General features: G+C 37.4%; 1 protein-coding gene across 3 annotated transcripts in view; it reads left to right on the forward strand.

Annotated features, from left to right (window-relative positions):
* rufy2 (RUN and FYVE domain containing 2) overlaps nt 1–19,131 on the forward strand; it is a 90,027-nt gene that overhangs the window by 28,258 nt on the left and 42,638 nt on the right. For all 3 annotated transcript variants that reach the window (XM_039737700.1, XM_039737708.1, XM_039737691.1), the window contains exons 4-6: nt 4,394–4,495; nt 9,539–9,662; nt 14,918–14,982. In XM_039737700.1, coding sequence (XP_039593634.1) covers nt 4,394–4,495; nt 9,539–9,662; nt 14,918–14,982 — 291 coding nt within the window. The remainder of the gene's footprint in view (nt 1–4,393; nt 4,496–9,538; nt 9,663–14,917; nt 14,983–19,131) is intronic.

Here is a 19,131-nt window from a genome sequence, read left to right on the forward strand (position 1 = left end):
ACAAAGTGATTTCAAGTGAAGCTGCTTTTATGGGAGACACAAATGCACCAAGTGCACCTTGCCCCACTTTCCCTGTTGCCAAGTAATGTTAAACCAAGTCGTCACTACGGTGTTCCCAAATCGCACTTTGCTGATAAACTGAGCGCACTGAGTTTGCACGGCGCTTTGGTGACTTTGAAGAACAAAAAGTCCGTCTACATGCGGCTCGAACCTTGTGCATGTTTGGTAGCACATATCTGTGTGAGAAGCTCTTCTCAGTGATAAAGACTAACAAAACAGCACACAGGAGTCGCCTCACTGATGAGCACCTGCAATCCATCCTGAGAATCTCCACAACACAGAACCTCACACTAACAGAAACGAACTTGTGCCAAAAAGATGCCAGGCGTCCAGCTCTAAAATGACATATGAGCAAAGACAACTGAATGATTTGATTTGTTATTGCTGAAAGGAACACATTTTATTTATATTTCCAGGTTTTGTTATGCAGCATGTTCATATTTGAATTTGTATAATTTTGACAGGATATATTTTTATGGAGAGCAAAATCTTTTGGGATATTTAAAATCTAAGTTTATTTTTTATATAAAATTACATAAGAGTAAAGAAATTTGAATGTTTGTTCTTTTAATGTTTACTTTATTTCTAACTTGTATAATTTAGACAGGATATATTTTTATGGAGAGCAAAATATTATAAGTTGTTTAAGGTTTGAGTTGATTTATTCAGGAATAATATTCCTGTCTGTTTTTACCATTCCTACCAAAGATATTTCTGTCGACTAAATAAAAATTCCTTCTATTTAAAATTTAAATAGAACTTGAACAAATACGATAGTTCATAATATCCACGCAGACTTGCACGTAAGAGCGGGAGTTATCCGTTTTAACAAGCAGCGTATTGCACTGATCTGAAATAGCTGTGTGTGTATATATGTAGATATGTATGTATATGTATATATATGTTTATATATGTGTGTGTGTATGTATGTATATATATATATGTATTTGTGTGTATATATGTGTGTGTATGTATATGTATGTGTATATATGTAGATATATATATGTATGTATATATGTGTATATGTATAGATATGTATATATATATGTTTATGTGTGTGTGTGTAAATATATATATATATATATATATATGACAACAACACTCATCACTCACAACAGTGACAAAACAATTACATTGACAATCATGTTACGTTATTTTCAAAATGTTTCCTTTTCTTTTCATTGCTTCTTTAACACACTACTTCTCCGCTGGCCTTGGTATTTTACTAGTATATATATATATAGATATATAGATATAGATATATAGATATAGATATATATAGATATAGATATATATAGATATAGATATAGATATATATAGATATATATATATAGATATAGATATAGATAGATATAGATATAGATATATATATATAGATATAGATAGATATATATATATATGAGAGAGAGAGATATGAGAACAACACTCATATCAATGACAAAACAATTACATTAACAATCATGTTACGTTATTTTTAACATTTTTCCTTTTCTTTTTCATAACTTCTTTAACACACTACTTCTCTGCTGCGCAGGTATTCTGCTAGTATATATATATATATATATATATATGCATATATATATATATATATATATATATATATATATATATATATATATATATATATATATATATATATATATATATATATATATGTATATATATATATATATATATATATATATATATATATATATATATATATATGTATATATATATATATATATATATATATATGTATATATATATATATATGTATATATATATATATATGTATATATATGTGTATATATATATATGTATATATATATATATATGTGTATATATATATATATATGTATATATATATGTATATATATATATATGCATATATATATATATATGCATAGTTGATTTGTATAGGAATATAAGCAGATAATACCAAGTTATGAGGATTGCTAGATAATCTAGAATCTATTGATCATTACAGAGGGATTTAGACAGCATACAGGCTTGGGCAGATTAGTGGCAGGTGAAGTTTAATGTAAGTAAATGTAAAATATTACACATAGAATGGGAGGTCTGAAAATTATAATACACCTTATGAGAAGGATTTAATAGTTGTGGTGTACTTGTCACTGTTAATTTCCAGATAGTATTAAAAAGTCATTAAGAAGGATAATAGAATGTTAGGTTACGTCCTGGATAATGGACTATCTGTTGGGCAGACTGCAGCTTGTGAGACTCGAGGACTGTGTTTTTGACATGGATGTGAGCAACACTAGAGCACCATACACAGCAGTCCTGTGTCCTTTTCTCTTCACTCTGTACACCTCAGACAATAAATATAACACCAAGTCATGTCACTTTTAGAAATTCTCAAATTGTTCTGAACTTATGGGGTGTGTTGATAACGGAGATGAGAGAGTGTAGGACTCAGGTGGAGGAGTTTGTTTGTTGGTGCAAAGAGAATTGTCTGCATCTTAACATCAGCAAAGCCATGGAACTGTTTATTGACTTTCACCGCACCAAAGAGCCTCTATGTTTAGTCACTATTCAGGGAGTGGATGTAGAGGTTGTCCAATGACAGTTTGGATTGGTCTGGGAACACAGAGGAACTATATAAGAAAGGGCAGAGCAGTCTCTTTTTTCTTAAGAGATTATGTTCCTTTAATGTGGGAAGTGACATCTTTCACATCTTCTACAACTCTGTGATGGCCACTGTGATTTTCTATGCTATGTTGTACTGGGCTGATACTATCTCTTCAAGAGAGGCCCACAGAATCAACAAGCTAATTAACAGGGCAAGCTCAGTTGTAGAATGCACTCTGGAACCCCTGGAGGTAGTAGTGAAGGAGAGAATTAAAATCAAACTGAGTGCCATTATGAACAAAGCTGTACATCCTCTTTCTGACACATTAACACTGAGTACCTTCAGCCAACAAATTATTCAGCAGTAGTGTGTCAAGAAATGCTGCTGCTTCTTTTTTATGCTAACAGCAATATGTCTGCATATTGCCTCACTTGGACAGCCAAGTCAGAACTTTGTTTTCAATCTTCTTGCTTTTATAGTCATTCAGATGTGTGTTCAGACCAAAGTGTATGTGTATATTTATTTTTTTAGCTAGCTATTTATTACTTATTTATTTAAAGAGCTTCTGTAAGAAGCCAAATTTCCCCCTGGGGATAAAATAAAAGGTCTGTCTGTCTGTCTGTCTGTCACAATCTATAGAGTACAAGTCAAAGGAAGAAGAAAGTGTGTGGGAGGGGGTGCATAATGCTGATGTGGTTAAGTGTGAAGTTAGATAGCAGCAGTGTAGTTACAGAGAAAGTTGGATGATATTTGTAGTGCTGAATGGAGTGAGGGCACATCAGTGATAGTTCGGCTGAGAGGTGCATAGAATAAATTCCAGCATCTGTTCGCCATTCAGACTTCTAATGGAGCCTCGCATGCATTGAAGGGAAAAGTTCATGAAAACTGAGTGAAGACTTGTATGCTCTGTGGATTGGGACCTGGTCTATGAAGGTAATAAAGGCAGAGCATGAAACAGAGCTGGGATGAACAGATATCAGAATGATCAGGTGGATGAGTGAAATTACATCCAGCATGTGTCACCAAGTCACTGCAAATTATTCATATTGCAGCCCCACATCTGGTGTTCAACCAGCCAAGGCAGCTGCCTTCTAAAACCATATGCTAGCCTTCTCCCTTTTTCAATGATGTAGATGGCTAGATACTGTCCTACAAGAAATGCACAAAATAAAATTAGGCCTTTTGTCTAACACTGAATTTACCAGAGTTTGTCAGTTCTCCTTGAGACAAACGAATAAACTAGGTTTTCAAGATCTGCTAACATGGTGAAACCAACTTCGTTTTGCAATATTTTTAAGATGGAGAAAGCAGATTTTTAAAAGTATAGAAATGTGACAAATGAATCACCCCAGGTGATTTGAGTGCCATTGTTCGATCAGGGCGTTAGAGGCCTTGCGGAACCCTGGGTGATTCAAGGGTGATCGTCAGAGATGTTGATTCATGAGTGATCATCGTAATGGTTCCCCCTTGATTATATGAGTCCAATCACAACCCACTGCCATTATAAACAAAACCAATTCTGGATCCACAGGTTAAGAAACACTGCTTTAGGTGACCTAAAGCTGAACCTGACATTTTACTTAAGCAGAAGTCTGTGTACACTTTGTAACATCAAATCTTGCACAGAAGAATTTTTTTTCAAAACCTACATTAGTTGGAATGCAGCTATTCATGGAATGTACAATATTTTACTAATACATGCTTTAAAATAAAGGAGATAGACTATTAAATAAGCTGCATATTTCTGTTTCATCATTACAGGACTCCCTTGGGCCGGGCACGGGCCTGGATTAGACTGGCTCTAATGCAAAAGAAACTGGCAGACTACCTACGGTGCTTAATTACAAGAAAAGACCTGCTCAGGTAGAGTATGTTGTGCATGCACAGGAAGGTATTAAAGCAATCCAGCACAGATCATTCCTGCCCCTGGTTGACACTCAAACTGCTGTTTGACTGCCAGAGGCAGAATGCTGTTTTTGTTAAATGAAGGTTCTCTAAAAGAAATAAAAAGGGACTGAGTTCATATAGCACAATCCATGCAGTATGTTCTGCCTGGTTCACTTCATTTCTATGTTACTACATGGAAGGTTTTTAAGATTATTATAAGAAGCATTGCATTTATACTCACCTGCAGAACTGTTATTTTCTTCTTTTGTTCTCCTTTCCTGACTAGGCATGCAATATGCAAACTATAGGGCAAATGCCCTATACATCATACTAGTTAGCTTCTTTGTTAATCAGGAGGCCAGATTGCAGCCATATCATTTCATAGGCATGATGTTTAGGTAGTGATGACATTTTTCCTTACCTAATTGTACTTTGTGCTGATATCTCTTTTCGTGGTAAATTTATTAATAAGAAAAGAAAACAAGCAGTCATTGGCCAATAATATACAAATAGCACATTATAAACGACTCCCAAACCCTATGAGCTGATAACTTTTAATTTACATTTTGTGATTTTTGACTAAATATTTTCTGCAGTTATCTTTTTAGATTTGGTCTAGCCCAGGGGTGTTAAATGTAGATTCCCGAATGCCACAGTGGGTATACTGTAGGTCTTCATTCTAGCCACATTCTTACTTATTAACCAGCTACTGCTATTAACTGAAAATAGTTTTATGTTTTTTAGAGCCATAACCTACCATTCAGCCACAGGGGGTTCACAAACCAGTGTGTTTCTTCATGCCAGTTCTAAGCCCAAATAAATGGGGAAGGTTACATCAGGAAGGTATCTAGTGTAAAATTTTGCCAATTTTAGAAATTGGGCTACTGTTGGCCAAAGAGGGAGAAGTTGTTTCCAGAGTCAGTTGGAGAGGAAGAAGTGAGGGAAGGGAGTAAGGCCAGGTGGATCTGAGGTGGGTTCAAATTGTCCTGTCATAGTGTGGATGGAGAAGAAATGGGGTATGGGTTATCCTGAAGGAACAGTATTTCAAGAGTGTTTTGGAGGTGAAAAGAGTGTCAGACAAAGTGATAATTATGAAGTTGGAAATTGAAGGTGTGATGAATAATGTTAGTGCATATGCCCCGCAATTTGGGTGTGCAATAGATGAGAAAGAAGATTTCTGGAATGAGTTGGATGAATTGATGGACATTGTACCCAAGGGACAGAGAGTGGTGATTGGAGCACATTTCAATTTACATTTTGGTGAAAGGAACAGAGGAGATGAGGAGGTGATGGGTAGATATGGTGTCAAGGAGAGGAATGCAGAACGTCAGATGGTAGCGGTTTGTGAAGAGGATGGGCATGGCTGTGATGAATATGTATATTTAAGAAGAGGGAGGAACATAGGGTGACGTACAAAAGTGGAAGAAGATGTATACAGGTAGATTATATCCAAAAGAGATTATAGAATGCAAAGTGGTGGCAGGGGAAAGCGTAGTTAGGCAGCATAGGATGGTGGTCTGTAGGATGACGGAGATCAAGAAGAAGAGGAGGAGAGTGAGGATGAGAGAGAGGATGGAAGCTGATAAAGGAAGACAGCAAGGTTGAGTTCAGGTAGCAGGTAAAACAAGCACTGGTTGGTACCAGTCAGCTGGGCAGCTACAGCAGAAGTTGTAAGGGTCACAGCAAGAAGGGTCCTTGGCATGACATATCTCCACATGGGAAGGAGGAAAAAGAAACCTGGTGGTGGAATAGGGAAGTGCAGGAAGGTATACAGAGAATGAGGTTGTCGAAGAAGTGGGGATAGTCAAAGAGATGCAAAAAGTAGACAGGAGTACAAGGAGATAAGGTGAAGAGAGAGGTGGCAAAGGCTAAAGAAAAGGTGTTTGATGAGCTGTATGAGAAGCTGGACACTAAGGAGGGAAAAAAAGGACCTGTACGAATTGGCAAGACAGAGGGACCAAGCTGGGAAAGATTTCCATTAGGTTAGGGTGATAAGGGATGAAGATGTAAACATACTCACAAGTGAGGAGGGTGTGCTGAGCAGATGGAAAGAGTACTTTGAGAGGCCGATGAATGAAGAGAATGAGAGAGAGAGAAGGATGGATGATGTGAAGATAGTGAATCAGGAAGTGCAACAGATTAGGAAGGAGAAAGTAAGGACAGCTATGAAGAGGATGAAGAATGGAAAGACCATTGATCTAGATGACATATCTGTGGAAGCCTGGAGGTATTTAAGAGAGATGGCAATGGAGTTTTTAACCAGATTATTTCATACTATCTTGGAAAGTGAGAGGATGCCTGAGGAGTGGAGAAGAAGAGTACTGGTAATGATCTTTTTAAGAATAAGGGAGATGTACGAAACTGTAGTAACTACAGAGGGATAGATTTGATGAGCCACAGCATGAAGTTATGGGAAAGAGTAGTGGAAGCTAGGTTAAGAAGAGAGTTGATGATTAGCGAGCAACAGTATGATTTCATGTCAGAAAAGAGCACCACAGATGTGATTTTTGCTCTCAGGGTGTTGATGGAGAAGTATAGAGAAACCCAGAAGGAGTTGCATTGCATCTATGGGGACCTGGAGAAAGCATATGACAAGAGTGCCCAGAAAGGAGTTGTAGTATTGTTTGAGGAAGTCAGGAGTGGCACAGAAGTATTTAAGAGTGGTACAGGATATGTACGAGGAAAGTGTGGCAGTGGTGAGGTCTGCTGTAGGAGTGATGGATGTATTCAAGGTGGATGTGGGATTAGATCAGGGATCGGCTCTGAGCCCTTTCTTATTGGCAGTGGTGATAGACAGGTTGATAGATGAGATTAGACAGGAGTCCCCATGGAGTGTCATGTTTGCTGATGACATTGTGATCTGTAGCAAGAGTACAGGTTGAGGAGACCCTGGAGAGGTGGAAATATGCTCTAGAGAGGAGAGGAATGAAAGTCAGTAGGAATAAGACAGAATACATGTGTGTAAATGAGAGGGAGGTCAGAGGAGTACTGAGGATGCAGGGAGTAGACTTGGCGAAGGTGGATGAGTTTAAATACATGGGATCGACAGTTTTGAATAAAATGGGGACTGTGGAAGAGAGGTGAAGAATAGAGTGCAGGCAGGGTTGGGAAGAGTGTCAGGAGTGATTTGTGACAGATTGGTATCAGCAAGAGTGACCAAATAACAGGAGACAGAGTTGGAGTTGACAGAGTTAAAGATGTTAAGAATTGTATTGCGTATGACAAGGATGGGACAGGATTAGAAATGAGTACATTAGAGGGTCAAGTCTGGTTAGACAGTTTGGACACAAAATAAGAGAGGCGAGATTGCATGGGTTTGGAATTGTGCAGAGGTGAGATGCTGGGTATATTTTGAAAAGGATGCTAAGGATCGAACTGCCAAATAAGAGGAAAAGAGGAAGGCCTAAGAAGTAGTTTATGGATGTGGCCAGAGAAGACAATGCAGATGGTGGGTGTAACAGAACGAGATACAGATGACAGGAGGATATGGAAAAAGATGATCTGCTGTGATGAACCTTAATGGGAGCAGCCAAAAGAGGAAGAAGAAGCTTCATTGTTTCTTTTTTCCTTAAATAAAATACCAACAAAAATGTGATGCAAAGGGATCCAGCAGATGATCAGATAATGTTTTCTCACTGAACCTTTTAGGTCTTCATACCTATCTTGATTAAATATTTTAAAAGGAAATAGTGAAGCTTTGAGAAATATTTGTTTGCTTTGGTCAACAAAACATTTTGATGTTGCTCTAAGTAAATAAAGAAAATAAACAGTTTCAGAAATGCCTTTTGTGGCAGAATGAGGACACTTACAAGCCATAAAGTTAATTGTTTTATTAATAGCAACAATTGGCTTCTAATTAATAAACTGGATGAAGTAAAAATGAGGGTCCTTCTGGAGCTACATTTTAGACCCCAGAATTAGCTGGTTAAGAATAAAAGAAACGATTAAGAGTTGAATCTTATAAAGCAAGCCAATTAAAATTAAGAAAAAAGATGTATGTTCCCTGCGGTGGGTTGTCACCCTGCCCAGGATTGGTTCCTGCCTTGTGCCCTGTGTTGGCTGGGATTGGTTCCAGCAGACCCCCGTGACCCTGTGTTCGGATTCAGCGGGTTGGAGAATGGATGGATGGATGGATGTATGTTCCTTTAGCATTAGTAACTGATTAATGATGTTAGTGATGTTGCTGAAATGAAAACCTGCAACAACTGCAGCCCTCAAAGATCTAAATTTGACACTACTGGTCCAGTCTAAGTTTTAATAGATAGATAGATAGATACTTTATTAATCCCAATGGGAAATTCACAAGAATATTTTATTTTTTATTATTAAAAAAAGAAGCACTTGAAGTTGACTACTTGAATAGACGAGTCTCGGTGTGTAAAAATCCATCTCCAAGTAGTAAAAAGCGTCCAGGGAATGAGTCCACATAAAAGAAAGTGGTAGGAGTTAACAGGGAAATAAAGAAAAGTAGAGAAAAGGGTAGAAAGATAAAGACTTTAAAGATAAAGTCATACACAGAGCTGCTGGAAAGGCTGACACTCGCATCGTCGCCTGAATCATATATATTTTGCATGTTAATTGTGTTGTTAGTATGTTAGTTTTACTAAGTAACTTTTTTTTAACCAACGTAATGTTTTCTTAATTCATTTACAAATAATCCTCACTTAATCTGACCATTATGCAAAAATGCTCAAACAAGTTCTGCATTTCAACAAGATAAGAAATCAATTTCTACTACTAAGAAACCCCAATAAAAAAAACCCTGCTTATGATGTTAATAAATCGCCATCAGTAACAATATGTGGGGATAAGGATGTTTATATAAATGTTAAATGAACACCAGGGTACAATTTACCATTATTCAGTTGGTACATGCAGTGCAGTTGATGTCCTCTTTTGTGTTCTGACACTAGCTACTACAAAAGTCTAAAACTGTTCAAATTTCTACAGATATTTGCTGTTTTTTTTTTGGTTTATGTGTAAACATTTCAAAACTTATCAATTCCTTTTGTATTTTAGTGACTTCTATGAGCACTATGCTGTCATGGTAGAGGAAGAGGGGGCTGTTATTGTTGGACTCCTAGTTGGGCTGAATGTGATTGATGCTAATCTGTGTGTGAAGGGAGAAGACCTTGATTCTCAAGTAAGTCTGCATTTTTCTCTGTGGTGTTTGGCGGGTTCCCCTTCCTCTATCCAATTCCTTTTTTATAAGCAGTTTCATAAGCAGTTGTCAGATTTGTTGCCAACAAAATAAACATTACCTTCCTCTAGAAAGGTTAATGTTTATCAAGAACCACTAAAGATGGTTGTCTGATTGCAGTCAGGATCTTTTCTAAATTGACTTTAAGCAGTGTCTCATATTGCACTTTGACCACTGTGTGTTGTCAGCAATGTGTAGTTCAGCAGCTGCACATTTGCATACTTTTATGGCTCAGCTGCATTACTGCACAGGTCAAATAATTAATTTCTTCAACAACAAATTTAACACCATGTCCTTCAAGCAATTATATCTCTTTTGTTAAGTGATGGTGTGTTTAGATTAGATTAGATAACTTAATTAATCCTAAGGGAAAATTCAGATGCATACAGTAACAGAAATATAAAAAACAAGGCTACAGATTAATAGGACAAATAATACAATCAATCAATAAATGAATAAAATATATTGTGAAAATGCAAAATGTACTGCATTGGATTGCCTGATAGCAGTGAGCTAAAGAGATTCCCAGAGGCACTTCTTAGCACACCATGATGGAATGAACCTGTGGCCAAAATTACTCCAAGATGACACCTCCCGGGGGGGATGGAGGAGATTTTTCAGGATGGAATTCAATTTTACCACCATCCTCTTTTCCAGAACAGCTTCCAGTGTGTCCCAGGTTTGCCCTGTGATGGAGCAGGCTTTCCTGATAAGTTTGTTCAACATCATGCATCTTTTGACCTCAAGTTGCTTCCCCAGGAGAATGCAGCATAGAACAATGCACATACACATTTCCAGCAGCTTGCTACATACATCGAAAGACCGGAGTCTCCTGAAGAAGTTCCGCCTGCTCTAGCCCATCTTGTACAGCACCACTGTGTTGTCACACTCACACCAGTCCAGTTTGCTATTTATATGGACCACCAGGAACTTCTAACTCTGCGCCATTTCCACATCCTCCTCCTGGAGGGGCTCTTTGGCACACTGGAGGCCACCACCAGCTCTTTTGTCAATGAGTTCTCCCTGCACCACAATACAAGTTCCTGCACAACCTTTCTGTACTCTGATTATTGCACTGGAAGTCTATTGTGTAGAAAGTAAACGGAATGGAAGGCAGGACACTTCCCTGAGGCGCTCCAGTATTATACACCATCATTTCTGTCCCACTGTCTCTGAGTCTCACAAACTGCTGTCTGTTGGTCAGAAACACTATAATCCAGGAGATTATGGGAGCATCAAGATTCAAAGCCTTGACCTTTTTCCTCAGTTGATGATGCAGAATGGCGTTCAAGGCACTGGGCAAAATCAAACAACAATATCCTAGCTGGTGCCAGCCTTGTGCAGGTAATGGTAGGTTCTGTGGAGTATGTAGATCAGAGCATCCTCCACTGTGTCTGACTGCAGAGGATCCACATGTTCTGAAACTAGGGGTCACAGCTGTTCTAGGGCCAGCCACTGAAAGGTATTTGTGATGTATGAAGTAAGAGCAACTGGTCTATAGTCCTTGGAGTATTTATGGCTTTATGAGCTTTATGGCTCTTTGGCACTGGGGCTACAGTGGATCATTTCCACTGCTAGGAAACCTTTTGCAAACTCTGGAAAGAGACAGCAGGTGCTAAAAGACTCATTGTATCCAGTCCTGCTACTTTTTCATGCAGAGTTTTTCCAGCTCTCTCCTCACTTCATCGTCAGAGGCAGATAGTCCTAATCCAGGAAGTGGAAGGGGGCTGTAGACCAGAAGTGTGATAGGGGAAGGTCATGCAGGTTACAGATGACAGTTGGTAATCGGGAACCACCTCAGCTAGCACCCAGAGGCTTAACAGTATTGGGAGAAGATGTTGACTGACAAGGGTGAGTCAGACTTGTCGAAGAACTGCTTCAGTTCATTAGCTCTATTCTTGTTCCCATCCTCTGCATGTTTTACTGCCTCTTTGTAGCCAGTGGTAGTCTTCATCTTCTTCCACACTTCCCTCATGTTGTTCTCTTATAACATGTGCTCCCGTTTGACCTTGTAGTAGGCTTTCCCCTCACAGAACTTCTTCCTATGTTCTGACTGCACCTGTTTGATTTGATCCTTACATCTCCAGACCTGAAGGCTCTCTTCTTTTTATTTAGTAGGGCTTTCAGTTCTTTAGTGATCCATGGTGTGTTGTTAGGAAAACGAGACACTGTCCTTGTGGGAACTGCGTTATCCACACAAAACTTCACGTAGCCTGTGATACAGAGGCTGAGTTCCTCAGTGTTTTCACCGGGTGACTTAACAAAGCATGTTCCAATGAGTAGTCTCAAAGACATCCTTTAAAGCTTCCTCAGCCTTCGTTGTCCATTCCTGTTCAGTCCTGGTGATGACTAGCATTTAGTAATATTATTAACAGTCACATCTTAGTGACATATAGTTGTGGCTATACAGTGCCAGAAATCCATTTTTCCTCTTGCAAGCACTGTGTTTCAGATGTGTGCTTATGACAACAAACCAAGTGGGCAATAATTATTTTAATTGCAATTTTCTAGCGTTTTCTTTTCCAAAGGGAGGATACTTTTTTTAAAAGACTTAAATTGGCTAGCTTATGAACAAACAATAGATGTGTGAAAGATACCTTGAGAGCTAATGTGACTCTGACATTGCAAAGTCTGAACATAATACCCATGTGCAGAATATAAAAGTAAAATCTGCAGCAGCTTTTATTGTCCGCCTTCAGGTTTTCTGTTATTTTAAAATTGTGACTTGTAGCACGTAAGTTAGATATAAAAGGAACATTTGGTAAACATTGAGAAATCTAAAAAGTTTGTGTTGCCCACTCTTAGAAGGACTGTACAAGAGAAGAAAAAATATGTTCCTTGTTGTCTGGCTTTTAAATACTTCCGGCAATTCCAAGTGCTGTCCAAATGAGTTGCTGTCCTGTAGCAGAAAAGGGAAATTGAAAAAGTAATACAGTATATAGTCTGCAGCATTTGCTAACATATTAAATAGAGACTTGTGGCTAGCACATAGCAGCTGTAATCAGGAAAAAATATATCGGAGCAGTACATAAACTTTGCAATACCAATAATGTTATCTGTCTGTCTAGTAGGATATGATGCATTATGTAGATTAACTCACAATAGATTGTTCTTATTGTGGTGAAGATGTTGTGTCTTAGTATCTAAAGCAATTTTATTTTTGGACTTTTTAATACATTTGAGTGCTTTAAGAAATTAATGAAGGTAAAAGACAATGTCTCTTTACATTACGTTAACAGACTGGAGTAATACAGTTGACTCCAATCAAATACCAAACTAGAATGGCTTCCAGAAAACATAGACATATGACATAACAATGGTTTTACTGGATTTCTTAAATTTATTTCTTTATATACTTTTTTAATAGAAACATGTCTCAATCAACAAAATATATATATATATATTTGTAATCTGACAAATATATTGGTTATTTACATGTAGCTAGTAGCATGCGCTTTTTGTTCAGTTTTTAGCATTTAATAATTTTTGAAGCAAGACAACAAGATGGTTTAGGGGCTAACGGTTGATCCAAGTCTATGTACATTGTGCACATTATTCCCATGTTACTTGAGTTGATTCAGTGCATGTACGTAAATGTGAATTCTAATAAACAGGTACAGTGTTCCAAATTGACAACCAGCTTTATGGCTCAGATAGAAGTTACACTGACTGGCAATTCAAAATTGTTTGGTGCGAGCAAGTGTTGGTGTACGCAAGACTGCATCTTCTGATGTACTGGCGACACATTCAAGGTTGGTATGTGCCCTGTGCAGATGCCTAATGGCCTAGATTAACCCCCCTCCATCCCTGCAATTAAATAATGAAATGCAGACAGTGCATACTGAAATATATACACTTTCATAATTATTTTATGTATCTTGTAAATAAATGAGAATTTAAATGTACTTATTTTGTAGAATCCAGCTATAAAATATGTTATATAAATTACTTTCCTTAAGGGTATTTGTAAAACATGCAGATAATGGTGTCATGTAGTTTGCTGTGCTAAATCAATATTTAAATACCTGCATTGTTAGTCTAAAACAGTACTTACAGCACTGTGAGGTATACCCTCATATTGGTTCTTACCACACCAGTACAGAAAGAGTATTGTATTGAAACTAACTCCAGTGTGCCTAAATGCTGCTCTGGAAAATGTAACAGCACATTACATTCAGATTTTTTTATTATTTCACCCACTTGTTCATTTCAGTGATGTGGGAATCTGGTAAAGCAAACATTTATGTGTTTCAGTAGAGAGTGTATTCATTTTTAACAGTGGTTTAAGTACTAGATGACAGTAAAACATTTACTGTCCTTTATAGAGTTTTATTTGTGCATTTGTGGTTTGTTTGCACCTTAAACCTTTGTACAGCCAGCAGCTTCTCACATTATTTAATGATGCAAACAGTTGTCTATGATGTTACTTTGAAATCTCCATGCCATATAGCTACTACTTGGGCATTGAATCTGTTTATGTATCCTATCCCATCAAACATATCTACAAACACACATAATGCTACCAGCTTCATGCTTGTGAGCAACAAATTTGAAAATTACACATGTATGGATAATTTTTGAACAGCAGAAATAAGCATTTGTAAAAAGTCACCTGAAAACATACTGTATATAGCCTGACTGGTGGAACCACAATCAAAGTACTTTTGCAAGTTCTGCTTTCAAAAAGGAATTTACCAGTAACTATGACCTTCAGAGAGAAATGTTCGTATGTCTGTTATTCAAAGAGTAATGTAAAATGATTTCCATACTTGTTTTATGCTAGTTATAGAGATGTTTTGTTTTTTTTTTAAATTAACACATATAGCTTCACTTCAAACAAGTGTCTGGGTAAATTAAACTATGCCAAGGTTCAATCTCAAAGATACTAAATTTATCCTTTAATCCATCTTAATTACATTTCTTTGGAATGCTTAGGTACAGATCACTGCACAAAAGCCGAATAGAACTTTTAATCAGGTTCCTGTTTCTTCTTTCAGAAGAGTTTTGTGTGTGTATTTTGGGGGGATGGGCTTAGGAAATTGAGGCAAAGTGGATTAATCAAACGAAACTCAATAAAACAGTCATAGGATCTGGAATAGAAGAACAGGCTAAACATATAGTGCTTCATGTTTCTTTACTTTGTGAATAACCATTCAGGAAATAATGGGCTTTAAAATCTGTTTTTGATTCCCTTATAGGTGGGAGTCATTGATTTCTCTGTGTACCTTAAGAATGACATTGATGATTACAAAACTGAAGAACGGTAATATTTACATTTTTTTTGAATGCTTGAACAGTTTACTAATTTCCCTTTACCATGCTAATGATGTATAGATTCAATTCAAATTATTGTCATGTGTAGATAGTGAAATTGACAGCATGCAACACATAAATATACAATATATATTTGCAAGATGAAATATTTATACATACTTCTTGTTATGTTACAGTATTTCAGTTGTTATGAGTGACTATTCAGCAACCTTACAACTTTTGGGTACAAGCTACTCCTGAATTTACTAGTGCCATTGGTCCTGTACCATATGTCTGATGGGAAATGTGAGAAAAATTTCTGAGTTCTTTAATTATACTGTTTGCTTATCTAAGGCAGATAGAATTATTTCTGAACCTGAAGAGAAGCCATCTGGGGACTGGTAATATTCTGTGTCGCCTTCACCACCCTTTGTAGTGCTTTTACGATCTTCAGCTAAGCAGGTGTAATATCAGGAGGTGAAACAACCAGTAAGGATAGACTCCACTATGCACCTGTAGAAGTTTATGAGAAAATATGGAGAAATGTGAGCTGTCCTCAGAAATCTGAAGATGTAGAAGAACCGGTGAACATTTTTTTTATAATGTGTGGTTAGTCACTCTAAGAAATTTTAAGCTGCTCACCCTCAACAGTATCTTCGGTTCTTGGGTTTGGTAATATTGATTATATTGGGAATAATGAATCAGCACATCGACCTTTTCCCTGTAACCTGTCTCATCATTGTTCGTGATTAAGCCTATGATGCTGGTGTTATCAGCAAATTTGAAGATGCTGTTGGGAGCTATGTCTTGCCACACATTACAATGAACAGAAAGTACTAAAATAGAACCTTGTGGAGTGCCTGTGCTGAGGGTCAGCATGGAGGATGTGATGCTGCCAGTCATTACATGCCGATGAATTTTGGTTAGGAAGACCAATTATAGAAAATTGTGCTAAATCTTAAATTGAGGATTTTGGTGGTCAGCTTTGATGATACAACAGTGTTAAATGCCAAGCTGTAATCCATAAACGCCAGGGGCCTCATGTATAAGTGGTGCATATGCACAAAAATGTTATGTAAGCCTGTTTCCACGTTCAAATCGTGATGTATAAAACCTAAACTTGGCGTAAAGCCACGCACATTTCCACGGTAGCTCATTCCCTGACGTACGCAAGTTCTGCGCTCAGGTTTTGCAGACTGGTGGCACCCAGCCTTACAGCAGTGCTACTGTTCCTGTGTGGTTACCCTTTCTTTTTTAGATCCACATCCCTGACGCGGCTTTATAAATACACTGAAATTAACCGCATATTGTTTATTAGTTTAATGTTACAATCTGATTGTAATTAACCTGTAACAATATAATGGTCCACGGAATGGCCAAACTATTCCAAGTACCATAGCTGCTTTAGCGTTGTAACTCTCACTGCACTTTCTTTTTCTTCTTTCAGCTGCTCCTGTTAGGGGTTGCCACAGCAGATCATCTTTTTCCATATTACTGTCACTGCACCACTCAGAGCAGCTGATCGGAAAGAGAATTATCGGTATACAGCATCAAGCACACGCTGCCTCAGCCATGCTGTCTATTGAACTGCTCTCACACGGCAAACGCTTCAAAACCTTTCATGTATGGACCTCGCGGTTCAGAAACAGTTTCATCCCAAGAACTCGAAACTCACTCCATCAGTTCATCAAGTGCTCCTTGTAGAACTGTTAGTACTTATTAGTACAATCACCTCACTGTAAACTTACATTACAGTTACAATCTTGCACAACCTGAACCACTTTATAAAGCGCATATTTATATATGATGACGATGATATTTTTAAGATGAAATGCAGCAAAATATGTTTATTATATTACACAGATAAAACTTTAACTTCATTTAAATAATCTATATTGTTAATAATTAAACATGTGAGGACACGGTGTCGCTGCGCTAGCAAGGATCTGGCGCTCCGTTGACTGATTGTTCCTGCCTCACGCTGTATGCTTGCTGGGACTGGTGTGTCACTGGAAGCATTGAAATATCTTTGTAGTACATGATTAATTATTCTATGTTCCTTAAAAGTTTGAAGAATAGGCGTTCAAATTTTACAGATGGCTTAATGTCTATTACAGAGCTGATTGTGTGGCGATTGGGTATTTGGAGAAAGAATAGTAAGGACAGGAATTGGAGTTGAGTACATTTGAAAGTACTGCTGTAATAAATTATTTCATCAAAGGTCACACACAATCACTGCGCCACCGTGTTCCCATGTTTAATAACCTGCTTTAACTCCTATCATCATGAAAATGATATCAAGTATATATCTCAGTATTTTTATTATTCAGAGAGATGTAATATTACGAATGTAATGGATTCTGTGTCCTGGCAGAAGAAGAGAAAGCCCAGAAGTGCGTAGTGATTCACACACACAGAGCACGTACAAGATCAAATACAAAAAAAGCATTTAACATGCTACTTTAGTTAGGATGGGATTTGAGAAACTAGTAAATTAAACGATTTTAATAAACTTCATGATTAAAGTGGAAATTTTGAGATTTTGTGCTTTTTTTTCCCCACTGTGTGGCTATTTTTTTTTCTCTGTACCCTAATAAGCTTTCATATGACACTCAGACGGTGGGCTACGACTCGTCTTTTCACAGCGACTTTGATATCTAACAACTTCTTTTTTTATTTTGGGCACTGTGCGACTTTGAGCTTTCCAATTTCTCCAACACTCTATGTCACTCGATCAACTTCTTTTTGTTGTTTATACCACTGTTTAAACCAGTGAAAGGCAAGCTTATTCGAGTTGCGGCGCACTAAGTCCAAAAATTTTCTTTCGCGGTGCACCTGAGGGACTGCCCATAAATAAAGTCGTGGCGACACAATCTATGGACAATCGCCAATAAAAACAGTTAATTTTACAAGTTTGAAAGACATTAATAAAGGAATCAAAGGATAAATCTTAAATTTAGTTAATGTGAACGCTGAGATTGTTTTTCAGCACATATGAGATTGATGCGAGGATCAATTTTTGAAAGACAGACGCGCATTTCTTTGTCGATCATTTGAAGTGTCTCGCGATTCTTAGACTTCATTTCCGTAAGTGTTCCATTATCTGTTTTTCCAACATAAAATTTTTTTTTAAACATTATCATTAAAAAGATTAATGAAAATTCCACGGCGCACCGGTTGCCTGACAATGGTTTAATCCAACAAATAGTACGTTTTTCTTTGCCTCCACTTGGTATTTGCTGAACTTCTTCTGTTTTCCCCCATTCTTTTGCCATTGCCTTTTCACAGAACGCTGAGCTTAAGGGCTACTTATATTGATTTACATATTCAAAGAGGCGTAATTCTGGGAGGAGTTGGGGCGGGACAGCAGGTGCGTGCATGTGCGTTACTTTTCACGCTGACTGGGAAAGAATGTGGAAGTTGATGCTCACACAGATTTATGCATCTGGATTTTTTTGTGCGTAAGCACATTTCCACTTTTGTGCTTACACCATGTTATAGTGTGAATTCTACGCATGCTGTTATGCATGAGGCCCCAGGTGAAGCAGGGTAGTATGAAGTCCATGAGATGTATCATTCGCTGTGGACCAGTTGTAGCATTATGCAAACTGGAGGTGGTCATGACTATCTGAAATATTCTGTTTAATATTTCCCAGCGCCAATTTGTTAATGTACTTTGTCACAACTGTAGTTCGTGCCACTGGTCTATAATCATTTAGATAGTGCAGTTTTGTTTTATTAGGCACAGGGATAATTGTCATTTTGAAGCAGTGAGGGATAACAGAAAGTCCAGTATTAATTATTTTAAATATGTCAGTAAAGATGTCAACTAATAGGTTGCTAAAGATTTTTGAGACACATCCTGAAATTCCATCTGGACCAGATGCCTTGAGGACATTTACTCATTTGAAAACTCCTCCTTACATCTGAGATGAATTATGCTTACTCAGTTTACTATTCTTAGTGAAGCAGAAACACCATGTATGCCACTGAAATATTCTATATACTTCTGTATTCTAGTGTTGTACAGGCACAATACATATGGGGAAGTGATACGATATATACAAAAACAATACAGCAAAAACTGCCTTCAAAGGAAAATGAAACATGGTTCACTGTAAACTACTAACTGCATTTGGGGAAGTGTACTCCTAACCCT

The sequence above is a fragment of the Polypterus senegalus genome, chromosome 1, assembly GCF_016835505.1.
Source record: "Polypterus senegalus isolate Bchr_013 chromosome 1, ASM1683550v1, whole genome shotgun sequence".
In the NCBI taxonomy this organism is placed as follows: Eukaryota; Metazoa; Chordata; class Cladistia; order Polypteriformes; family Polypteridae; genus Polypterus; species Polypterus senegalus.